The sequence below is a fragment of the Sprattus sprattus genome (genome assembly GCF_963457725.1).
Source record: "Sprattus sprattus genome assembly, chromosome: 19".
Classification (NCBI taxonomy): domain Eukaryota; kingdom Metazoa; phylum Chordata; class Actinopteri; order Clupeiformes; family Clupeidae; genus Sprattus; species Sprattus sprattus.
Window position 1 is genome coordinate 1179778 of NC_137917.1, and position 24862 is coordinate 1204639.

Below are 24862 nucleotides of genomic sequence, written 5' to 3' on the forward strand. Positions count from 1 at the left end.
AGTGACTTGGTTTTGTAAATAGCGACGTTACTGCCAAGCTACTGACAAATGTAGTTTGCTAGTAGCATCGATACAAGTAGTGACGCTACTGCCCATCACTGCCGAGTTGTGTAAATGGTTATATTTTCCCTAGACAAATTGAAATGAGCCATATCATTGGTGGGAGGGCTACATACGCTACCTTGTAACTATTAATATCTTATTTGACACGGTGTAAAAGTTCAATTACCACACCGATTGTAGAAGTCAGTTGACTATTGAGCCGCATAACTTCTTATAATAATAATAATCGTTTAAAAGTAATAGTATAAGACAATAAAACATAACGTTTTTTCAGTTGTGGTGAGACGACAATTTTTAAACCATAATGATGTATAGGCTACATTTCTATTTTTTTTTTTTAAACAACTAGAGATCGGAATGACGCAATCACTTCCGGTTTCTGTGCCTCACCAGCTGCGAACCTCACCGCACATCACTGGACTACGGTTCTATTTTTGTGGGTTTTCGGAATCATGGCCTAGAATGGCAGATGCCTATATGGGAAAACAGTACAGCAGTAACAGCACACACTCGATATCTGTAGGAAAAAGCAAGAGTCAATACATTCCTTTGCATAGTGTATAATACTGAATATCAAATGTTACCCAAACGCAGAACTCAAGCCTTGATTTTAAAATATCTTAATTTCACGCGTGTCACATACAGCTAAGAGCTAATTGGGAAAGTAGTTTGGCAAATATGGCGTACACCTCAACTTCAGAGTGTTGGAGAAGCCAAACTGGCAGGCAGACCAGAGTGCTGGCCTTAATTTTAATTTGTTTAAAAATAGATATATATTTAAATTGAAACTTGGTATTTGTATGCTCAAAATTAAGTGAAAATCTTAATGCTACTAAAGGCTGTTTGGGACAACAGTATGGCACCCACCTCAAATTCAGATAGCCTTGGATGAGCTAGAATGGCAGGTGCCTTTACGGGAAAACAGTACAGCAGTACAGCACAAACTCGATATCTGTAGGAAAAAGCAAGAGTCAATACATTCCTTTGCATAGTGTATAATACTGAATATCAAATGTTACCCTCAAGCCTTGATTTTAATATATCTTAATTTCACGCGTGTCACATGCAGCTAAGACTTTGTTCAGACACACGTGTAAATCGTCCCATTCTCATTGGGAATGAATGGAGACGATATACCTGTTGAGCAGGGGAAAGCCCCTGCCTCACTTTCAAAAGGTGCGTTTCCATTCAGCTCGTTCGCATTAACGATTCGCATTCACGGACGATTCGCATAAAACAAATGCGCATCAGCGATCGTTTCCATTCACCCGAGTCTTTAGTCTAATTTGGAGGAAGAGTTTTGTGCATGCTAGAATGGAGTGGACGCCCTCCTCTCTGCCGTCGGGACTTTTAATGCTGTAGCATTTGAGTTGTTTGCCTTAATAGTTGCTAGAAGGAGAAGACGTAGCCGGTTTTAACATGTTTTACAAACTCACATAGCAGCGAATTCCGTTCCCCGCAGACGTCCGTAGCCTACATCTGGGAACGATCCAGCACGGTCTAGTGATTTTTTTTAATTTGGTGAAGGCCCACTTCACTGACCAGCTGTGGGTCGAAAACTTCACGCTGACCAGGTCAGGATTTCAAGAATTGTGCAACGGATAGGCCCTGCTGTGTTGCCTGAAAGTATTTGCTGCCGAAAGCCTGTCCCCACCGACGAGCGCATTGCAATTGCGCTTTGCAACATGCGCGGAATACAGTGTTTTGGGCGAAACGTACCACTGTACAAAGATGTTTATATGCAGTATGCTTTGCCATCCGAGTACAAGCAAAGACATATATTAAGTTACCATACCTGGGCGAGGCGCAAGAGATTGCGAACCAAAACAACCGCGCACACCAGGGTACTATTCGGCGACACTCGCTAAGCGGTTTAGCGAGCTAAATTCCAGGCTAAAACACCGCTTTAGCGGATTCGGCGTAGCAACTTTTGCTCAATTTCCATGGTACTTAATCGCTTAGCCCTAGCCTGCTCCAGGGCAGGCTAAGCAAAGTTTAGCTGGCTAAACTTGCCACACCCACGCCAAAAGGAGGGATCCCATTGACAAGGAGTCATAGTTTGATTAGGGTAGGAAGAGTTCTTTGCGATCGCCAAGAAGATCCATTTTTCCATCATGATGAGTTCTTGTATGAGCGCTACCGATCCACCCGACAAGGAATAATTAATTTAGAAGACCTTCTCGAGTTATTTATTGCATACACCACCGTCAAACATTGAATGTCATCAATTTCTTGCGAGTGGTAGCCTTCATTTTTGTAATGTCGGCGATGCGGAGAACAAAGCACTCATAATTATATGACAGTGGTAGCCTATAGTACAGTTGAGACATTGGTACAGTTGATAAACCCGAAATAACTTTCATGTGCAGCCTGAGACGTGATTTTTAGTTTGCACATGAATACTAACGTTTTCTTTGATCCCAGGAAATTTGAGCACATAACCCATCTCCATTACGGAGATATTGGCTAAAGTTGTTTTACCTACTTTAACTTACATCATTGCAAACGTTTAGTTTTGCAAACGTGTCTAGTTTTTGTGCAGTAGTGAATGGTGGATGGTGGAGGTGGATGGTAAGGTGGGTGCATGATAAGAAGAGAGAAATACACACAGTTTCTTTTCATTGCTTCAATTTATTGAATTTCTTATTAATACATTCACATTTAGTCATTTAGCATATGGTCTTATTCAAAGCGATTTAAAACTACAATTCCTACGAAGGTGAGGGGAGTCGATCCGGTGATCTGCTGCATGCAAGCCATACGCTCTACTCACTGCACCAAAGTCACATGTCCAATAAGAGAAAAGATATCACCACTTATACAGCCTATAGACAGTTTCTTATATTGCTGTCGCAGCCGCGGGAGTGTTGAATTTTGACATGATTATGGACTTGAATTCTTCATAACGCGTTCATGATCATATCCTGCCTTATCGGAGAAAAAATGAGTTTGAGTTTAGACCATTGTATCTTTCAAAAAAATCCAGGTTTTGGTGATCGACCTCTCTTGCCTTTTGAAGCAGGACATGCACGCGCAATTTAGCTGACGAGACAAATTAATTTGAGGTTAAAATAAATTAGCGCCCGTCGCCAGACCGGCTTGGCCTGTTCTCATTTAGCGAGCTAGATTATCTCATGTTGCGAGCTAAATTAATTATCTTAGCTTCAATTGTTCGCCGAACAGGGCCCAGATCAGTAGAAAAATATCAGTATTTATTTGATTTTATCGTTACTTGTTTTTTACTCTCATGATGACAGATGAGGTGCTCTCGCATAGAAACGTGAGCGGAGAGCCAAGCTGTTGCTTCACTGGATAGGCCTATATGCTTAATCAATACGTTATTTGAAGTCATGAAAGGTGTAGAGTAGCCTGTAAGCGAAATACACTGGAAACATAGATTATTTGAAAACAAGTCAGTTCTAAATGTCGAAAAAAACATGCTGTGAAGGCTATTTATGTTGTTATTGTACCACAGGAACTGCAATCTAGGATGAGCTCCCGCTTGTATTTGTGGATCAGAAAGCCATGTCTCAAAACCGAACAATTTGTCTCAAAATTACGTCACAGGAAGAAGGATTGCACGCGTGTATTGGGCGATCCACAAATGCAGATTCCACACTTCACACGCGAATTGTAGATTTACAAACGACAGACCATGAGAAATGCACACACGAAATGTTATGATTTAAAGAAATAACAAACGATATATTTACGAATGGACATCTAGCCTATGTGTAGGCTACAAATCAACACATTTATGTAAATGCCAACTTACAAATCACGAGTAAGAATTTTGTTTGTGTGGATCGCAAAGAACATTTGTAAATCGTGAAACATTTGTGGATCATGGTACTTGCATTTACGAATACTTTTGAGACATATCTCTCTCCATACCTTCACACCTTTTGAGCTCTCTTTGCAACACGTTCTCATTCCCAACTCGTCAAAAAGTGAAGCTTGGTCAGTGGCCCTATAGCGTCAATAAGTGACGCTGTAGCTACCTTCTAGCGTCATTTTTCGACGCGCACACAGTACACCGGGGGTGGGGAATACATCTGTGTGATCAGATTTTAAATATTCAATTGTTAAATTGGTGAAAATTAAATTTGAACATATTTGACAGTGCCCCGACTTGTGGACTATACCCATATGGGTATAGTCACTTAGGTGAAGTTAAGAGCTCTCTATAATAGTTGGTCCCATGTCTGTAGCTTGTTCTGTTGCTGAATGACAAGCCTTCCAACATGCACTAAGGTCAAGGTTCAGAGTTCAATATCTCAGGGCAGGAGTCACTTGGAATCTTCACACTGATATATGATACTCACCAGGTCAAGGCCTGTCCAAAAATGTCTTTAATTTTGTGCGGCAAAGTTAAATTTTCACCTCTGTTTGGTGACAGTCAGGTGTAGTTTCTGAGACCCTTTGAGACTCCGGCCTGGATGAACCTCAGTCTTTCAATGTTTTGCTTATGTTCAGTAAAAATCTTCAAGGTATTAGATAGATGGATGGATAGATAGATGGATACTTTATTGATCCCGAGGGAAAATAAGGTCATCCAGTAGCTTATACACTTAACACACAAACATACAGACATTAATCACAATGAAAACAATACACATAGGGAGAACATGTACACAGGGAGTGGGGTGTATATAGGTACAGGATAAATATGACCCTATATAACAGTGTGCATTAATTGTGACAGTGTTGAAAGTAGTGGAGAGTAGTGCAAGGAGTGCAGGGTGTTGTGTGGATAGTGCAAATAAAGTACTGTGCTTGTGTGTGTGAGGATAGTGCAAAGTGATATAAATAGAAAAGTAAAGTCTGTCCAAGGGGCTTTTATAACCAGTAAAAGGATGGGCAGTGAGGATGGAATATAGCGAGGTGAGAAGAGGAAGGCAGACTGAGGTAGACTCATGCAGAGAAGTCCATCTCCCTCCCCCTCTCCTTCTGCGTGGCGTTGTAAAGCTGTATGGCCCTGGGGACAAAGGACTTCCTCAGCCTGTCTGATGAGCATGACAGTGACAGGAGTCTGCCACTGAAAATGCTCCTCTGTCCATTGAAAGTACTGTACAGTGGGTGGTGGTCATTGTCCAAGATGGTCAGCAGCCTACTCAGGGTCCTTCTCTCCGCCACTGATGTTAGGCAGTCCAGTATTGATCTATATATAAAATCATCAAGTCATAAGTCAATTATTGTCATAATCATAATTATAGTCATTTGAATCTACCGGGTGCTTTGCCTATGTCCCTTGTATTTTACTTTATGGTTTCACACCAATACACTTCAGAGGAAAAAATTGTCATTGTTATTCCACAAAAATTTGCCGTCCGCTATATTAACTGGTAGCCTATTTACTACTTGCTTCAGCTTATGTAACCATCGATGTACATGTTTGTCTGACTGGTTTAATGGAAGTCGGCTGATTAATAGATGCGATGAAAGAGTTGATATATGTATGATGAAATGTGGTTTGCTAACACAGTCAACCCTTGTGCAGTTAATTACATAAAAACACTGTTAATGTAATGAAAATCCTATGTACATCCTCTGAATCTCTCCTCTTACGGAATTCATGTACTCTTAAAACATGTGGGAATTGCGGTTTTGGACGTTGCATATTTACTTTCCTAATTCAGTCCCATTCACTGCATCTTGTTCACGTTTTTTTTTTTTTTTAACGTGTAACCGTACGTTGCATATTTATTTTCCTAATTCAGTCCTCCCGGACTGTGTTGTTGCTCACTTGACAGCTACGGGCGCGTCGAAAAACGCTAGAGAACTTGACAGTTTTGTGGCTAATTCTAAGTATTATAAACTAATTCACAATCAGAAGACGGATTACAAATGCTGGTTTCAGTGCGGTTTAATTGAGGATCTTAAACCACAATCAGAGAAAATCACACCGGTAGAATTTCTGCCGACCTGAGTTTCGCGGCTCATATTTAAAACATACTATAACACTCCCACTCAAGCCACGACTGGCTGTCCCTTTAACCCAATGAAATGACCTCATATACTCTGACTCCAACCAATCAGAAGGCTTCTAACCTAAGTCTAACGACCCTCCCCTTATACCTTTTAAAAACTAACTGTACTTTAACTCTTCACACTATTAAACTAACTTAAAATATATAAAAAATTAATTAAAGAATGTAAACAATACTACATCAGCTTCGGTCTAATAGGAATCAATGAAACACCCTTGCACGTCGAAAAATGATGCCTAATAGGAATCAATGAAACATCCTTGCGCATCGAAAAATGACGCTAGAAGGTAGCTAAAGCGTCACTTCTTGACACTATAGGCCACTGACCAAGGTTCACATTTTGACGAGTTGGGAATGAGAACGTGTTGCCCTTTGAGGTCTTCAGAATTCATGGATATCATGTGACGTCTCTGTCTTTTAAGCACCGCCATATTTGTGTCTGATGCAGACACAACCTACGGTCACAACTCACAGAAAGTTCAAAACGCTAGGGGATATGTTGTGCTGTTGCATGCGACAACCTTAATATACAATTGCTAAAGATTTAGGGAATGACTGACCTGTTAAGTGAAATGCAGCATGTTGATACAGTCGTAGTAATGGCTGTGTAATATCAAAGCTATAGCTACTATCTTGAGCAAGCTACAGTGCTAGCAGTAATAGCTAGTGAGCTGTTTGCGGTCACATTCACAACCCACAGACAGTTCAAAATGCCCTGGATATGTTGAGCTGTTGGATGCGACAACAGTCACCAAATAAAACCTAGACATACAATTGATACAATCGTGAATAGTTGCTGTGTCTTAGCACTCTACTGAGCAAGCTAGAGTGCTAATAGCTAGCGAGCTATTTAGCCCTTCACCCAGGGCTTTGGCTACAACTCGTTAGCCAATATTGGCACTCTTGCCTGCTCAGAAGAGTTTCTGTACGCTTGAAATCTCCGGTTTATGGGGATAGATTATGTACAAGGTAAATGTCAATGTCGGGAAAAGAAAGTTGGGGCAGATGCTTTGCAAAAACACAGAGGAATTGGGTTTCATGGCAATGTTCCGAAAGCCCAATATTCCGACAGCCCGCTGTTCCGAAATTGTGAGCACAGCAACGTAAACCACTATAGCCCACATGCACATCCCAATGAATTGAGCACACAATCATAAACATATAAATGCATTCATTTCACAAGCATGAACTTGAATTCAGAATATTATTATACACACATGGAATTTGCATTGCGATGATAAAACTACTTGTATGACTTGTCAGTGCTTGTAATGTCCTGCGACAATCTGCCGGTGATTTCCTTCGCACGAATGGTATCCCCTATTCAAAACCAGTGTAGGCTAATTTAACAAATATTGCCTAGGAAAAGTGATATGCGTGTAGCACGTTGAGCGTCTCCGCTGCGCAAATTAAAAGCTGTGTGTGTTTTGTGCCACTTAAACTAATTCTAAAGTATGCCAGGGGGACTTTTTTTTCGCAATATTGAGATTTCGGAATATTGGGCTTTCGGAACACTGGGCCGTCCCCAAGGAATTGTTAATCGCTAACGGCTAGTAGCATACTAACATTAGCTAGGTAGCTCAGACACCTCGCAAATCCTCTTAGACGTATTTTTCAGTTACAATAATGTGGTTTTTATATTGTGCAGTGTCTATTTCTCAGTAACTTTCCAAAAATCTAGGCAAAAAAAAGTAAAACTAAAAACTTCTACGTTCAAATACAATGATCTACGGAGTTTGGTAGGCCATTTTTTTTAAACTAAGGTAGTAGATTACTAGGGTTATATATCGGATCCAAAAAAAAATTCTAAGTGTCAGAATCAACTTTTTCTTAGGATTTTTTAGGGGTTAGAGTATAAGGCTAAAAACTAGGTCTCGGTACCCCTACAAATGCCTGAAAGTACGTTACACTTCCTGTATGACGTCATATGACGCGGATATTGTACTATTTTGTGATCCGAATAATACGCAAACGATTACTAGGGAAGGTACGCGACTACCTACTCTCCTCGTCCTGAATGGTCAGCTGTCAAAAAGGCGCTTGACATCACCTGGCGCTTTTCTGAAAAGTTGATAAAATTGAACTCTATTCAAAGGTACGACCAAACATATAATTTTTCATGTATCCACAGACGTTTCAGAGAATGTAAGGTCATGAAAATTCATGAAAGGTTATTGGTGAAAATGTATATGAACCCTGTGAGTTAATAAATAAGTTCAAGTAGCCATATTGTATTTTCCACTACATTTATTTGGACGGTTTAGTTACTAGTTCCTTTTAAGATGAAGATTTTATACAGTGGATAATATATCAAGATTTTGAAATACAATGCATTACTAAACATTAAACCAGTTTCTTCCAGCCTGTTTGGTTTCTGACGTCTTACAAAAAGCAAGAAAGTAGTAGGGGGTCATATTTCAGATGTCTAGGAGATGCAAACAGCTCCCCCAAATAATGATTTCCCCCATTAACCTTGTCCCATGGCTTGATTTCAATAGATGTTCAAAGGTTAAAGAAAAAGTCCAAAATCTAAAAACACACCTCAGGTGTATTTGATGTCCCCATACATCAACTGTTTAAAATAGTTCCAACTAGCTCTACCTCCAGCAGCTACAACAGTAACATGCTGCTTTACACCGTCTAATGATGTCAGGATCTGAATACTTTTTCCACAACTGCCTATTTACAAGATCTCTTTGTAAATGTTACGAAATCCTGCAACTGTTGTCCACTGGAACATGATGTTGTCTTTTGACTACTGCAACAAAATTGCAGTATGTTCTTTAAGTAGAATCTTATCAACAGACAGTAAGACTTGGATATGGACAGCAACACAGTCAAAACTTTCCGAGCACAAGTTTAATGAATGCACACATTCTGATTCAGTATGGTCTTCAATACATTCAGATCACAGACAGAAGCCAGTGCATGTGAGAAGATATACGTGGTCCCATTTAATCATGACCCCAGTGCCTCAGCATCAAAACAGGAAAACAAATCTATGAGGGGGGGGGGGGGGGGGGAGAAAAAACTGAAAGTAACCAACTCCAAACCACCATTACAGGCTGTGCACTCACTGCCCCCATCCAAACTTCTTCAAGAATGCTCTGCAAGAACAAACCAGACCAGTCCCCGCCACAAACATCCGCTCTACTCTTACCATCGACCCAGACCCCCGACTGCCCACTGGACCACCAGAATTCCCCCCTATCGATCTGCGAGCAAGGAGCTCTAATGGCTGGAGGGGAGCTGGGTGTGGGGGAGGGGTATGGCTTGGCGTGAGGCTGGGAGACGGAGGGATCGATGTGCAGACGGCTTCTTTAGGGAGGCTCAGACGGTTCGTTAGGTTGGCAGCGCGTGTTTGCAGGAGCAGAGCAGAATTGGAGGTTGGAGAGAAGGGGGGCTATTGTCCCTTCTGCTGCGGTGGCTGCTCTGGTCCCTAATGGGGGCAGATTCCACCAGCCTGTCTGTTCTCCAACACTGGTCCCATAGGAATTCAGTGCGTATGCACACAGACACACAGATGAACACACACAGATGATCAAACTCTCTCACACGCACACGCACACGCACACACACAAACACACACACACACACACCACACACACAACACACACCACACACACACATACAATGACCGTCCTGGTAGAAAAGCTGACATACCAGTGACTAGGATACAAACAATAGGACAAAGTTTCCGAGCAGAACCACCCATCACGTCCAAGAAGGAGACCAAGACAATGCAAACAGTTGTCTTCAGGAGATATTCCTGACATGACATCACATCATTCACCTTTAAACTTCCTTGGAATGCCTAGTGGTAAACATTACAAAAAACTTTATTTTCAATCCTACAACTCCCATTCCCTATATGCATATGCAGCAAAAAAAATTAGATTTAGAACAGGCGAATATAAATATGATTTGAATCTATTAACAGCATGAAAGATATTGAAAGAAACCACTCTCAACCGCTCTCATTTTCACTGGGTGCACACACATTAGCTTGTCAGAATGATGGAACAAAAGTGAATCAGTTGTCAGCATCTCCTGTGGTGTCAACCATGCCCCTGTGGTTAGTGCCAACAGCTGTGGCTTTGGTCTATACTGTACATGTTTTTGTTTTTGGGGAGCTGGCTTTACTGGTTGCCATGGAATCATTGGGTCAGGCTGACAATGTGACTGTTGAGTTGCTCGGTAAAGGCCTGCTGAGAAAAACACTTGATGACCCGCTCCCTCCCCGCCTGACCCATCTTCTGCTTTAGCCGGGGCTCACGGACAAACTGCTCCATGGCCGCAGAGAAGCTCTCTGGGGTAGGCGGACAGAGGAATCCGGTTTCGCCATGAGCGACCGACTCCAGCGGGCCTCCCGAGTTGACGCCGATGACAGGACAGGAGCAATACATGGCCTCCACAGGCACAATGCCAAAGTGCTCGTTGGCGGGCGTGTAGAGCACACAGACACTCTGCCGCAGCAGGCTCACCTTCTGTGTGTCGGAGAAGGAGCGAACGAAGGTCAGGTGAGCCTGCAGCCCTAGGGAGCGACACAGTGCCCTCAGCTCCTTATAGTGCTCCACGTTCTCCACTACGCGCGAGTCGTAGCCCCCCGCCATGACCAGGTGCACCTTCTCCCACAAATCCCCCTCGCCAAGGCGCTCCCGCAGAGACGCCAATGAATGCAAGGCCAGAGGGAGGTCCTTCTTGCGCTCGTAGCGGTTTATGGACAAGAACACCAGGCTCCGTCCCTCAGGTATCAGCCCATCCAGCCCCTCATTAATTGGCGTGTCGAAGGAGACTGGGTTGAGAGAGGGGTAGAGCACGTCGGTGTGCACACCCTGCAGGCGTGGGAAGGTCTGACGGAAGACCGCAGCTGTAAAGCGGCTGTTGACCAGCACGCGATCCGCCATGCCGGTGGTGGTCTCCTCAAGCCAGTCCAGCGGGGCTCGGTAGCAACGCTTCAGGAGGGAGCGGCGCGTGGTGAGGAGCTGGTCAGGGAAGTGGCAGTAGAAGAGGACCTTCTTCCTGTGGCGTGCCAGGCGAAGCACAGGGATACATGCCGACACCTGAGAGATGGGCAGCGAGTGCAAAAGAAAGAAAACAAGAAGTATGCCACCACACATTTGTCTGCCTTGTCAAGACCAAACAGTGAACATCAGGGAGAAATGGACTAAAGAGTATGCAGATTATGCCTTGTAAGTGTTTCTTGTCTATCTTTCTGACATCCCAATAACATGGGCATGACATTGGACCAGAGTGAGATTTGTGTTCAGGTGAAAGCTTGCAATGCAATGTAATGTAATGACAATGTCATCGCTGTTTTGTGTTAGAACTAGTTTACTATCGAAGGCCCTTTTGGCCACAATTTGCACTACAGCAAACAGCTTGAACTTTGTTTGGCATCAATGAAAGAAATGTATTATGACAAAAAAGATGATTTTACTTTCAGTCCGTACTTTAATTATGGACCTTGTTAGGAAGTGTGTGAATGTGTATGACAGATCACCTGATCACAGAAGACCACGTCAAACTCCTCATGGCTAAAGAGCAACAGGTAGAGTGCCACATAGATCATGCGCAGATAGGCACACAGGGCGTGGAAGTACCCACAGACGCTCCTGGGCAGCCAGTCTCCAACACACACCACATGAAGATCAGGATCCAATGTCTCAGAGAAACAGTGGGTAGGGTCGTAGTGTGCAGTCCAGATCTGCACATGACATCCACGGGACTGAAGGGCCATGGCTGCATCCACCACCAGACGCTCCGCTCCCCCGATACCCAGATCAGGGTGCAGAAAAACCACCCGCACCATTCTGTGCACACAACTGAGAGCACACATTTCAAGTAAGATGCAATGCAGCAGAATTAATCATAACTGGGAAAGATTCAGTATACAGCGGAAATTCACTGGGGCTATGCTTATAGTTGGATTGAAATTTAATAAAAATATCTATCCTATCATCTATCCGATCATTTCCATAACCATCAAGCTACAGTACTGTCAAAGCGTTAATTCTAGTCAAGAATTAGTCAAGAATGCCGTAGAAGACGTGCACAGCAAGTGCGAGAGTATGATCTTACAAGGTGGAGGTCCAGTCTCACATCACCCTTAGTCACACCAAGTCTAACTTACCCTTCCACTGAACACACTACAACGACCTTTCTAAAAACTAAAAACATTAATGATGACCAGATGCATATTTACAGAGCACACATACACACAATCGTCTTAAGGGGCGTACAGTCAATGACTCACGTACGTACTGTACAACATCCGGAGTGCTAAAGTTACACTAAGTTATTAAACCAGCCTTATCCAATGACTCCCTTACTTACTGTGTTGCTCAAGTCAGCTTTGACACCCAGAAGATAGCGTCTGTTAAGTCACTTCACAATTCTACCAACCGTAGGATTTCGCTCCTACTCCCTTCACATTCACACCTCTAGAGCTAGACTGGTGTAGTGAAAACGAAAGCTTACTTTAATACCTAGAATGTCTAGATAGCTGAGCTAATGAGTTGACTATTAGCTAACTAAACAGTAACCTGCTTGATGGTTGGGTTCCGCACGTTTGCCAAAATAAGTAACATAATAGTAACTCGCATAGCACCTAAAATAGTATTACCTGAATCTGTGACCAATTAGCTTTTTCTTGAAACGACCTTCAGTTCCTTGGGTTGAGTCACCGGACAACTGATAACTAATCTGGCAATAGAATATCCCAAAATATGCCAGACGTGGTTGACGCCATGTTGGCTCAATGGTCAGACTTGAAAATAACGATATGTGCAGACGAACTGAGAAAAGCCAGACGTCTGAGCCAAAATGTCTTCCCAGGCCCACAGTAACTGGCCAATCAGAGCACGATATTTGTGGAACTCTGGTTAATCCATTGCCTTCCGTTTAAAAGTTTAAACTATTCATGGACGTAGTTAGAAAAGTTAATTTTGGAGGAAACAGTTTTGTTAACATTATTTTTTAGAGATCGGAGGAATTTGAAGTAAAAGACATTTTTAAAAATTGAGCTTTCAGTGTAAATTCCAATCAGGCATTATATTAGACCATCTCTTGGTCCTCCAGTAAGTTGTCGTGGCTTTGCAAAGGAGTCGTCATCAAAAAGGTCTTTTCCCAGTTACGTTGATTTAGTGCAGAAGAAGATACCTACAGTGTGTTTCAGGAGACTTGTCAGTGTCAAGTAGCATATCTCCATCTTCCAAAATGGTAAGACTAAAATGTTACCTTATTGAGCTCGCAATTCTGTGTGAGGTAAATCTGGCTCGTTGCTTATTTGTAGATTTAGGTGTTGTCTGGAGATGAAACCGTGCCGGCTAGCTAGCTAACGCAAAGTTAGCTAGTCAACGTTATTTGACGTGTGTTTGTAGCGAGCTAAAGCCGTTGAGTGCTCATTCATTCAAAAATGTATTTTATTTATTCAGTAATTTAACAAGGTGTATTTCATGCACTAGTTTCAGCTTTCAACTTAGCTTAATTATTTTCAATAAGTTAATGGTTACTGAGCTGGAAAGGTCCATATTCCAATTGTAGACGTGGCGTTACGACTTCGCCATATTTTGTACCAGAGAAAAAAAGAGAATAATCTATGAATATATAAATATATATACACACTCTTATGTATTGGAACCACTGCCACAGTTCCCGTAGTTCAGTTTGATGACTTTTTAGATCATATGTGTGAAAGCTAACGTTCACGTATTCTATCTCTCCCGCAGCCTGGTCCAGCTTCAAGTGCCACAAACGTGGGAGCGTCCAGCAGGTCTCCCAGCAAAACAGTAGCCCCTCGGGCAGCAGGGTCCACTGTCCGACAAAGGTATGGTCCTTCATACGCACATGTTCACTTACAGTAGTACTGCACACAAACACAGGTAAACTCTTGCTAACATACTCACATTCTGGTACGACATTCATGTGTAATCATCTTGAGTATTTCATCAGTTCAGTCCGTTAGTTTCAGTGCTTCACTAAGTGATTGGGTTATCCTATCAGGCGCTTCAGCCTACTATCTTAAAGATAACACTGTCTCCATCACAGATACACATACACAGAGACACTCATAGAAGAGCAGGAATCTCACAGTATGATTATTGTTTTGAAGTCCAAACTGCTGTGAGCTGTAATCGTTCAGAATAATGTTTCCTGAAGGCATTGTTGAGCAACTACTGTGGTAACCATAGAGACAGATTGTTAAAAATTATAGTATTTGTATATATCTCTCTATCAGTTAACTGGTAGTTATTCAACAACTCTTTTAATAATGACATGCTCATGGCTGTTGATATATCGCTATTTTTTAAGGATGTAATGTTTAGTACTTGGTACATGGTATCAGTAATTTTTAAGATGACGTCACTGGAGGGCAATAAGAATACTTATCAGACCGCAGACCGGCAAGGACGTCAATACGCGGCTGGCATGACTACCCATTAGCCAATCAGAATGCTTGTACTGTCGTTGCCATATAATAACTGGTAGTTATTCAACAACACTTTTGGGAAAACAGACTACAGTGTGACCGTATGAAAATGTGATCTATCAGTCTAGCAGGATACAAGAAGCGGATGTCTTTAGTCACCTGAAGTTGTCTTCGTGTGCAGTTTTTTCTGGATGTTAAAGGACATTGCCCACTGTTTCCTTGACTATGCAATGTCTTTAATGGAATCGATATTGCAACAGTACATTCAGATGTGTGTTTGTGTGTCTGTGAGCAGGAAGACCACCAGCAGTGGAAACCGCAGCGCTGGCAGAACCACGACAGCAGCAGGGACAGGAGGCATGTGGCGCTTCTACACCGAGGACTCACCTGGGCTTAAAGTGTGAGTATATGATCCCCTGCTGGATACACACCTGGAAATGGCTGCAGCATCTCTTTACACAACCTGTATGGAACAAAACACAGCCATTACCTCATCCAGTAGAGCCCCTCTCATCCTCCACCCAATACATGTGTGACACCTCCATGCATGAAGGGTTATGCTAAAACATGAAGCTACAACGTATAAAACCTTTAGTTTCACACATCACATTTATTAATTTAGGAGACACTACTCCACAACAATATGTAAGTGGTGTACAGTACAGGGAAGTCCACTTCATTTTCACTAGCTTCAAGGGGAAGAAAACCTACAGGATATTGAAGCTTAGAGGGGAAAAAAAGGAAAGGATTTTTTTTTTCTCAAGCTAAAGAAGTTATGGAGGGGGAAAATATGTTCGTTTTGTAGGCGATTATGGAACAGTTGGGTCTTGAAATATTTTTTCGACACAATATTCAAACCTGAAATCCACAAATCCCCACTTCATACCACATTGTAGCTCACTGTATATTTGTGATAAGTCATTGCACATTACTCTTGGTTGTGAGGTACACTGCACATTGCCTGTACATAACCCTACTGCACACTGATGAATCACCTCACAAGCCTCACACAACCCTCACTTTATCTGACTTTTCTTACATTAAAACACTCATTTGTTGACTGTGGTCTGAACAGGGGTTGTCTCTCCTAAACAAACCTCCAATAATCCTGGGTGTAAACCAACACAGGTGGTATCTCTATTCTGCATTCTATGTAACGTTTACTCAGTCAGAGGGCTTCTTCCTCCCTTACTGCCTGATCTCTACTGTTTCCACTGTGTGCAGAGTCTTCAGCTTAAAGTACTTTGCATGACTCCAACACTTGGTGTCCATGAGGGTGGGCACTCTTCTTCAGCTATGCAGCCAAAATGGACATAGATGCAGACATGAGGCCTTCATTTCATAGGGCAGGTGTGACATAATGCTTGACCGCAAATGGCGCAACATCAAAGGGAGGAGTCGAGAAATAGTGATGGTCGATAGTTAATAGTTACTTGAATTTGTGTCTTCTGAGCCAATCAGATCACAAGGAATTCTGACATGTCCTTTGATGAACCAAACAAATACCAGGTGGCTTGTCAAATCAAACAGACATCACTGCATGTTATACAAATATTTTTACTGTAAAAGTGTCATAGTGAAATGATTAAATTAGGGCTGTGAAATGATTACACATTTTAATCAAATTAATCACAGGTTTATGAAAAAAAAAAATGTCAAGATTTAAGACAAAAGACGGATATAACAGAGCTGCCAACATAAACGATTTTGGCGTAGCAGATACGATTTCCAGACCCCAATTACACTGCTATGCTTGACTTGAATATCCTATGCATTTCCCAACAAACAGATATCATTCTTCTAGCAGGCATTCACGTGCATGGGTTGACATCCAACCAGCCCTAAAGCTCACATATAACCCGTATTGTGAATCGTCTTTTTACATGCCGTTACCAATGTTGACCAGCGACTAGCGGTGAGGTTCGTGGCTGCTGAGGCACCGACTCTTTCAGTGTCAGATTTACAAATATATGAACCCAATAGAGTAGCTTAAATCACCATTCAATTGGCAGCTTGCACATTGACAACTGGTTGTTCTTCATATTTCATATCATCATTCTTTACACACACATTGGTAAGGTACATACAGTTGGCAGTTGCTAGCTTGTGATGAACTCATGTTAATATCTGGATATATGAACTTGTGAATATGAACGGTTTCATACGAAGTTGCACAGGCAGTTCCCATTATAATTGTATATAGTTCAATCGAGGAGACCATAACATCACCTAGATAACTAGCTATCATTTCATGCAAATTGAACTCTTCCATTTAAATCGTTGAAGGTAATTTAAATTGTCCTTAGCTAGCTAGTAAGCTAGCATATTAAACTATTTAACCGTAACAACTTCAGCTGGAAAGTTTAATTCCTCAAAATCAGCTCACCAATGAAAAGCAGTATTGGGTATAAAGTGATCAAACACTTGTATGATGTTAAATGGCTTTACATAGATATTAAACAATCCTCAGATAAATAATGTGAAATCAACGGAGCAAGGGCTTAAGGCTTTTTTTATGGTACTCCGTACGACACGTTTTTGGGCACATAGGAACGCCTTCAGGTAGCTGGAACGCCTTCTCAGGTACCTGAAACGCCCTCTCCGTGCTCTCCAGAGCCGTCGGACAGCTCTCCGTGTCCCCGCAAAAATTTCTGTCGGTCCGCTCATGGCGACGGATACTCCTTGGCTGTGATTGGCCCACTATGACATAATTTCCATACGACATCAACTCCGGAAACTAACATTCCTGGACCTAGCGTTTCCTGTTTCATTACCTTTATATCCATATATATATATATATGAACAACAGCCACTGTCAAAGGTGCAGATCCTTTCCTTGAAAACTATTCCCTGTATATCACAATACATGAGCCGGCCCAAGTAGCCTACTGCCAGAGAACCAGCACGAGCGACAGCAATTAAAATATTTGTCCAAACGACCTGAGCCCCACGGAGTCAATGTCTCAACTGTTCATACTACTGACACATTGACGTATTTTATGAATAGCCTGCCATTATTTAACTCCGGCATCAACATATACTTCATGCACTCGCTCACACTCGCTGTGATGCACTGCACTCGCTGTGATGTGTTCCTTTCATTTCACAACGTATTTACTGTAGGCTATAATTCACGATAGCAGTTGCCCCTTCGTAAACATTGCTACACATTTTATTTGCTTAAAACACACAAGTATATCCTATAGGCTACTGTCAAATCAGAAAGAAAACAGCTGTCACTCGGCTATTACCTAACCAATACCTTTCAAACACGGTGATAGAATGAAGGACAAATGAGTTGGGAATACTATCAACAGGTTGACTTCACTAGCCTACTTATAAAGATATTTCAAATATGGAATGTTTAATGCTTAATCGCGCCAGCCGCAGTATCTCAATTTGCCAAGATGATGAATATGGATTATCCGTGTGCTCTGCCCTGCTATTGTTCTAACAATAGGCCTACAATATTCCTTTTGTTTGAGTGTGGTTGTTTAGTGCGATATTCTAGTTGGGCTACTGTATATAAAGGAAGGCATTGCAACGGGAAAATCTCCTGAATCTCATTTGTGCTCCACCTGTCACGTCTCTGCGACCCACAAGTTGGGCTTCCACCACACTTCGAGACATGCTGCCGTTGGGGGAAATAATTACTATAGTTCATGTTTACTTGTATGAACTTTTAACTATTTCATGAAAGGTGTGGACTTGTACAACTCTGTCAGTCGTTCAGATGTTGTGCCTATATCGTATCGTCTCGTCACATGATCAAATAGAGATTTCAAAAATTACCCAGAAATCATTGCAAATCTGAATATGACAAAAATACCAAGGAAAATAAGAACGTATTAATTTAATTTAATCGTTTTTTAACAGTTTCTATAGTGTAAGATAAGCATATCATTTTGTTGTAGATTGCAACTATTTCTCCCACAAAAAATACCTACCATGAAAGAGATAAGTTTGCCCTTTCAGGTGTATATGTAACATTAGACAAAGCATGAAAGGTGTATGTCTGCTGACACCTGTTGCATTTCAGTAGCGACAGCTGGTGAGAGGGAAGTAAGTAAAAGTTGTGGAGGAGAGGGAAAGCCAACTAACGATTTCCATCGCACTCCATTTCCATCGCACTTCCATTCCATTCCTCCCCCTACTGTTCTGGAAGAGAATTGTTTTCAGCACCCACAGCCGTTGGAGTACTATAAAGGGACACAAATGCTAACTAGTACGTACTATCCGGCCGCCCGCCCACTGCCCGACTATCCGACACGACCGTTTTGAGTACTCTATAAGGGCCTTTACTCTGATAACGATGTAATGTTAGCGAATGAGGGGTGAGAAGCTCCCCCTTGCTAATATTGAGTCTTCGCTGTTCGTCCAAAGCCAAATATATTCTTGAGGTTCCAAATAGCAATTTGGCTTTGAATGTGAGAAGTCGATCGAGCTATCTTCTGTCCCGTATTTTGAAACAAACTTTTAGCTTCAGCATTGGTCTCCCACCATTATTTATCACTTCACATTTCGATTGAAAGTCGCGTTTTCAAGCTCCCGCACGCCCCCTTCATTGAGGCAGAGATACTGCTTTTTCACTGCGGTTTTATGTCAGATCAGCTTCTACACAGACGTGAAATACATTAACTATTATATGAAATGAGACTCAGCTCGTCGCTGCCTAACCTCGCATGTCTCCTCTCTGTTTCACCAGGGCATGCGCAAATTCAGCGATTTTGATTATAAAAATGCTTTAAATAGTTCGAATCCTACAGATATTACAGCACAGATCAGTAGATAAACATTAATATTTATTATATGTTGACTAATGTTCAGTGCTAAGTGACCATGTGTTTGGGTAATAAAACACTTTTTTGTGTATGTCTTTGTATAATTGTGTGCAACAGTACAGGGAAAAGAGGAAATTATAAACTCAAAATACTGCAGTTATTTTGCAGAAAAACATGTCCTAATATGACCTAGATTGCATCTCAGAGCACGTGAACTCTCTGGCTTAGACTCCCCCGCCTAAAAAAAAATTCGCCTCGCTCCGCTCTGCTTGCTACTACTTTATGAAACACAATGTTGCCAGCTCTGCATTTGGGACAACAGTGACCAAAAAAAACGCTTTAGTTAACGTCCCACTATATGTGTCTGTTTGTCTGTGGTGCCTCCTGCGTTGTGTCTGTGCAAGCAGGGCACCCAAGTATTATGATTTCTAATAACATAAGTTCACATTAAACATAATTTACAGCATATGCATTAATTACTTTCGCAAGTAAGCTGTGATATAAGCGAGAAAATGCAATAAAGTACTGTATGTATATAAAAAAACAATCAAGTAAAGTACAGATACTCAGAAATAATACTTGAGTAAAGTAAGAAAGTATTTTTCGACTCAATGACTAAAACACCCCTGTGGATAGGTATGGTTTGTGTTCTGCGGGGTGGGGGTAGGCGGGCACCAGAGTCACTGTTGCCCAGGGGCACCATGAAGTCTTAATACGGGCCTGCTCACACTGACAGATGTAGCGCTTGCCCCCGTCCTCGCCATTCTTTTGGGTTGAGTCCTAGGAGTTTTGTCGACGTAGCAACAGTAACTAAGGGGGTGGGGCTTTTGAAAACTGTCAGTTGTGAAGATCATTCTGCAATCTTTAATAATTAGGTTACGTTCAACATTTGCAATTAAGTTTTATACAGAACATATAGGCGAACATAATGGATTTGATTATAGGACGACTTACAGGAAATGAATACTGAGCATCTAATGAGGCTTGCTATGTTTCTGACCTATATCGTATAGAGATTGAACAATTATTACTATAGGCTACCTATGTGATTATTGTGACACTGTTACCATTACAGAGAATGTCGTTTGATTTGACATATTTTATATTTTACTGTCAAAGTATGCAGTGATTAGAGTACTTGGAAGCCAAGAGGCAGGTTACATTTCAAAGAAATGGCAGAACGCCTTCCTCAACAATTTCCATGCAACGCCTACCTTTTTGATCACACACCCAAATGAGGCATCGTCTGCCCTGAAAGAGGCTTATATCTGTGAGCATGTTATCAAATGACAAAATGAATGTGTCCTTGAGATGTATGTGTATGTATGTTGGACTAAAAACAAACAGCAGTCTGGTAACATTCAGCAAGAGCAAACATGCGTGTTGAGTGGATGGCCTGTGCAGAGGTATGTCTTAATCTAACCTGAAGTTGGCTAGTACACTATACATGTGTGTGTATATGTGTATATATAGTTTACTATCGAACTTCAAGTTAGATCAACACATAAACCTCTGCACAGGCAGGGGCGGATCTAGCCATTTTGGGGCCCTAGGCAAAATATAGACATGGGGCCCTCATTTTTGAAACACGTACACAAAACAAATAACCATCCCAATACTCTTAGAATCGCAATAAACCCATAATGCACTGCCATTCAACCTCTCCACAGTAAAATCAGTTTCAGATTTCTCCAGCCTTTGCCAAAATTACATGTTTATTACTCAGATCAAACGAGAGAGAGAGAGAGAAAGTGAGAGCGAGAGATTAGAATTTCCATTTTCTGCCAGAGATACAAAATGATCTTGCACTTAACAGAACTAAAATACAAAATGGATATGAGTCTATGAAAACCACCATTTACATTTAAACAGGACCAATGAAAAGATTTTGTGTGTGGAGAGGAATAACAGTGGCTGTGTGTGTGAGTGAGAGACAGGCAAAGCAGTGGTTCAGTGTGAGTGAGTGAGTGAGTGAGTGAGTGACAGGAGAGAGAGAGAGAGAGAGAGATTTGCGAGGTGATAAGCAGACTTCTCGTGTTCTTTTAGGAAGGCTGATACTTTTTTCCAGTTGTTCGTGCCGTCAGTGCAGAACCGCTGCTTATTGCAATCGGCAAACAGCTGACAACAGAAACAAACAGTGCGGTCTTTCGTCTTACTGTACACAAGCCAGGACCTCTGGATTTTTTCGCCATTTTTCATATTCAAATAGTAGTGCGTGCTTGTAAAGCGTCTGCCCTGTTTGTTCTGGGGGAAATTTCCTCGTTATTGCACTGGTCCTTTCTGTACAATTGAACTTTCGTTTAGCACAACCACTATCATAATCCCACTTCATTTTCACCGAGTCGCATACAGATATACAGATCCCTCTGCTTTGGTTTGAAGTAACGTTATTTCGCGCTGCGCGCCTTACTACGTCATCATATTCTGGACTAGTCCAATGCACAATGGAGGGGGGCATGTGTGCTGGAAAATTATTATTTAGGCATTAGTTCGGCGTTATGTTGATATTTTTGTTATTTTTTTGTATGTTTTTTTTTTTTTTACTTTACATAAGTAATGGCTGGGGGGGTCAGATTTGGGGGCCCCTAATAAAGACAGATTTGGTTGGGGCCCTAGGCACTTGCCTAGGTTTGCCTAATGGAAGATCCGCCCCTGTGCACAGGTCACTCACTCATAACACGCATGTTTGCTCTTGCTGAGTAAATGGAGCATAATGCAGGAATCATTTATTTAGGTGTTTATGAAAACCTGTAATGAGTTCCAACCTTCATCCTCTCTGTAATATTACACACACACACACACACACACAGGTATGTTTAATTGATGCAGGAAGAGTGGGGGATGAAGGGAATGGGGATAAACATGAAATTTTAATGACAGGATATCAACCCTCTGTCTTGGGCCTCCTCCTGATCCATACTAACTGAGTGTAGGTGTGTGTGAAAGTGAGTGTGTGTTACAGGAGAATGTACATTTGTGTGTGTGTGTGTTTAAGGGTCAAAGTGTACTGGTGTTTAAATGCAGCTGAAGTCTTCAGAGTGTGAGGAGAGGGAGAGAGCAAGTGACTGTGTTTTTAATTAAAGTTCCGTTCTGAAAGGTCACATCAATTAAAGCCTGGGGGGTGGGCCTTTAGTCGGCATGGTTACGCTGCTGCCTAGCGACCCGGGGGTCTCTACGAAGGGGTTCTAATTAAGCCCTTCGTTAGCTGTGTTCTCGTTAGCCTCTTCCCATCCAACCGTGCGGCTAATCCAGAGTCACATGACCCAGAGGGAGCACTGTGATTGGTCCTTTGGGTCAGGCGGGGAATCGACCTCAGCTGTCTATCACAAAGAGACATTGAGCATCTGTCATAGAGGAATCTCTAATGACAGAACAACTTTCACCTAGGAAGTAATACATTACAGCACTGCCACTCCTCATATTCATCTATTTTTAGTCATTGGGCAGGTTCTGACCCAATTAGAGACGTACAGTTTATCAGCGCTTGGACTTTGGAGCAACTTGAATATTAACTAAACTAAAAGTCAACATACATCTGGGGTCGTTAATACACTTTGCGCACACATGTTTATGTATTTAAGTTAGCCCTCTAAAAATCTTGTGCTGTTAAAGCAACATTATGTAACATTTTTACCTTACAATCATTTTTGGTGGTATACTGACTTGTTATATGGATAATGGTGTCTGCCACAGCACACCTGGTATTGCTTTAGTGGACAGACATGATTACTATGTAATGCTTTATGGCACCACCTTACACAACAGCTAGCCCCTTTTGCTAGCTATATTTAGGAGCTAGTGCAGTATTTTCTGTATGGACATGATAGAGGCCACAAGGAGACCGAGGAAGACGTTGCCTCAGGAAGAACGAGGGCAACCGAGCAAGAGGCCGAATAAGAGTCGGTCTCAGGCTGGCTTTTACTTGCTGGCAAGAGCTAAAAGAGACGAAAGGATGCAAGTCAGATGCAAAGCTGGCCTTCTTTCTGTTGGACTAGTCGGTAATAACCAATGAACTCTCTTGCTATGCCTTCCGGTTGCTTGATGTTTGGCTGTGTTGGAAAGTTGTCGACTAGCTAGTTTTTCTTCATAAACCTCCCTGACAATGTTGTTTCCAAAAAAAATGTCTTTGCTGGTTCCATATCCTTTAGCTTGTCAACAACTAAATCTATCTATCTAAACAAACGTGTACACTGTCCATTAGGGGGCCTCGAAGCACAATTTGTGTTTACGACAGTGGAGTGAACTACACAACTTTAGGGGGAGCTCAGTAGCACAAAAAAACCTATTTTCTGAATAATGGAACAAAACAAGTGTATAGGTCCTAAGACTTCCCTCTAGAAATGCTGTCTGACTGCTCTTAATATTCTTGTAAAGCAATTTTTTTGAGAAACGGGCATGTACAGTCTCAGACACACAGGCAACTTGTGCATCTCGTGCAAGCCAGAGGATTATGTTTGGATCATGTCACAAAATAATGTCAGTCTTATCACTCTTGGTTCTCTCCAATGGGCTCACCATTCAATGAAGATGACAGCCAGCCAATCTGGGATCCCTTACAGTTACTAGTTACACCCTCCACTAGGGGGTGCTGTAAGAGTGAGACATACACACTTAGACATACAGGCAAACACACGAATGTGATGCCTTCAGGCAAGGTGGAGATTCTTCTCGGTAAGCCTCTGTGAGCACTAGAGCATTTGTGAGCTGGGAAGGTATTCTGCTACCTTAGCCCAGCCTGAGGGGAACCATATATTAAGTGTCTGTTTGACAGCTGTCATCCTGTTAACTCTCACATCCATAAACTCTTGCTCTCCTTCTCTCTCGCTCTCAGAGGGCCTGTCCCAGTCCTGGTCATGAGTCTGCTGTTCATCGCCTCCGTCTTCATGCTGCACATCTGGGGCAAGTACACACGCTCCTGAACGCCTTTGTGACCCCCGACCTGAGCACCCCTTTGTCTCTTAAGCCATCGGACCTGGACCAAACCCGCCACCCTGCCCCAGGAGTCAGACATGAGCCCCGCCACCCCTCCCCTGACAAGCCAGCCCCATCACCCTGGGCTGGCTCTGGAGATATTTATCACGCCTGTCAAGGCTCATCATGTATCTCATATGGTCATATTTGTATTTCTCTTTCTTTTTTTCTTTTTTTTTGAATTTTGGCTGACACAATTTGTACACAGTGTTAAGTAATAATTTTCAATAAAGTAAGGTCTCTATTTGTGTGATACATATGTGTATATGCTGAAACAGTTATATTTATGCTGAGACATAATATGCAAATAACAGATATTTGCTTATAACCTGCTTAAGGCACTACAAGTGATTGTATGCAAACCAGGTGTTCTTGCATTCCATAGGCTTAAGGAGGACAATGTGTGTCTAGTTGTCTGTTTTAACTTGTAGGTCTGTTAGCTCAGCACCTGGATGCACTTTCACAGGTATACAGCCCCTCTCACCAGGCACTGACACCCTCTTAGTGAGTCTTAAAGGCAGTCAGACAGAGCTGCTGAAGTAAAACCCTGAGAAACTCAGGTTCTGAGTGCACCTTGTGCACCTTGTTTGCCGGTTGCGTATTTATCAGATGCCTGAAAGCCACAT

At 42.1% G+C, this 24862-nt stretch overlaps 2 protein-coding genes across 2 annotated transcripts; one reads left to right on the plus strand and one right to left on the minus strand.

Annotated features, from left to right (window-relative positions):
* Positions 1 to 8900: 8900 nt before the first annotated feature.
* On the minus strand, positions 8901 to 12733 carry alg2 (ALG2 alpha-1,3/1,6-mannosyltransferase). Its single transcript, XM_080857697.1, has 3 exons — positions 12679 to 12733; positions 11557 to 11878; positions 8901 to 11116 (listed from the first exon to the last, which is right to left on the minus strand). Exons 2-3 carry the CDS (start codon positions 11863 to 11865, stop codon positions 10211 to 10213), a joined length of 1215 nt encoding a protein of 404 aa, XP_080713823.1. The 5' UTR covers positions 11866 to 11878; positions 12679 to 12733; the 3' UTR covers positions 8901 to 10210.
* A 428-nt stretch (positions 12734 to 13161) lies between these two features.
* sec61b (SEC61 translocon subunit beta) lies at positions 13162 to 24480 on the plus strand. Its single transcript, XM_080857718.1, has 4 exons — positions 13162 to 13274; positions 13784 to 13881; positions 14780 to 14884; positions 24097 to 24480. The coding sequence occupies exons 1-4, from the start codon at positions 13272 to 13274 to the stop codon at positions 24182 to 24184; spliced, it is 294 nt and encodes a 97-aa protein (XP_080713844.1). The 5' UTR covers positions 13162 to 13271; the 3' UTR covers positions 24185 to 24480.
* Positions 24481 to 24862: the final 382 nt, after the last annotated feature.

Coding starts and splice junctions, on each gene's coding strand:
- alg2 (XM_080857697.1), bottom strand. CDS start 11,865: ATGGTGCGGGTGGTTTTTCTGCACCCTGATCTGGGTATCGGGGGAGCG. Junction 11,117..11,556: donor ACGTGGTCTTCTGTGATCAG/GTGATCTGTCAT, acceptor CCCATCTCTCAG/GTGTCGGCATGTATCCCTGT.
- sec61b (XM_080857718.1), top strand. Junction 13,882..14,779: donor GGGTCCACTGTCCGACAAAG/GTATGGTCCTTC, acceptor GTCTGTGAGCAG/GAAGACCACCAGCAGTGGAA. Junction 14,885..24,096: donor GACTCACCTGGGCTTAAAGT/GTGAGTATATGA, acceptor TCTCGCTCTCAG/AGGGCCTGTCCCAGTCCTGG.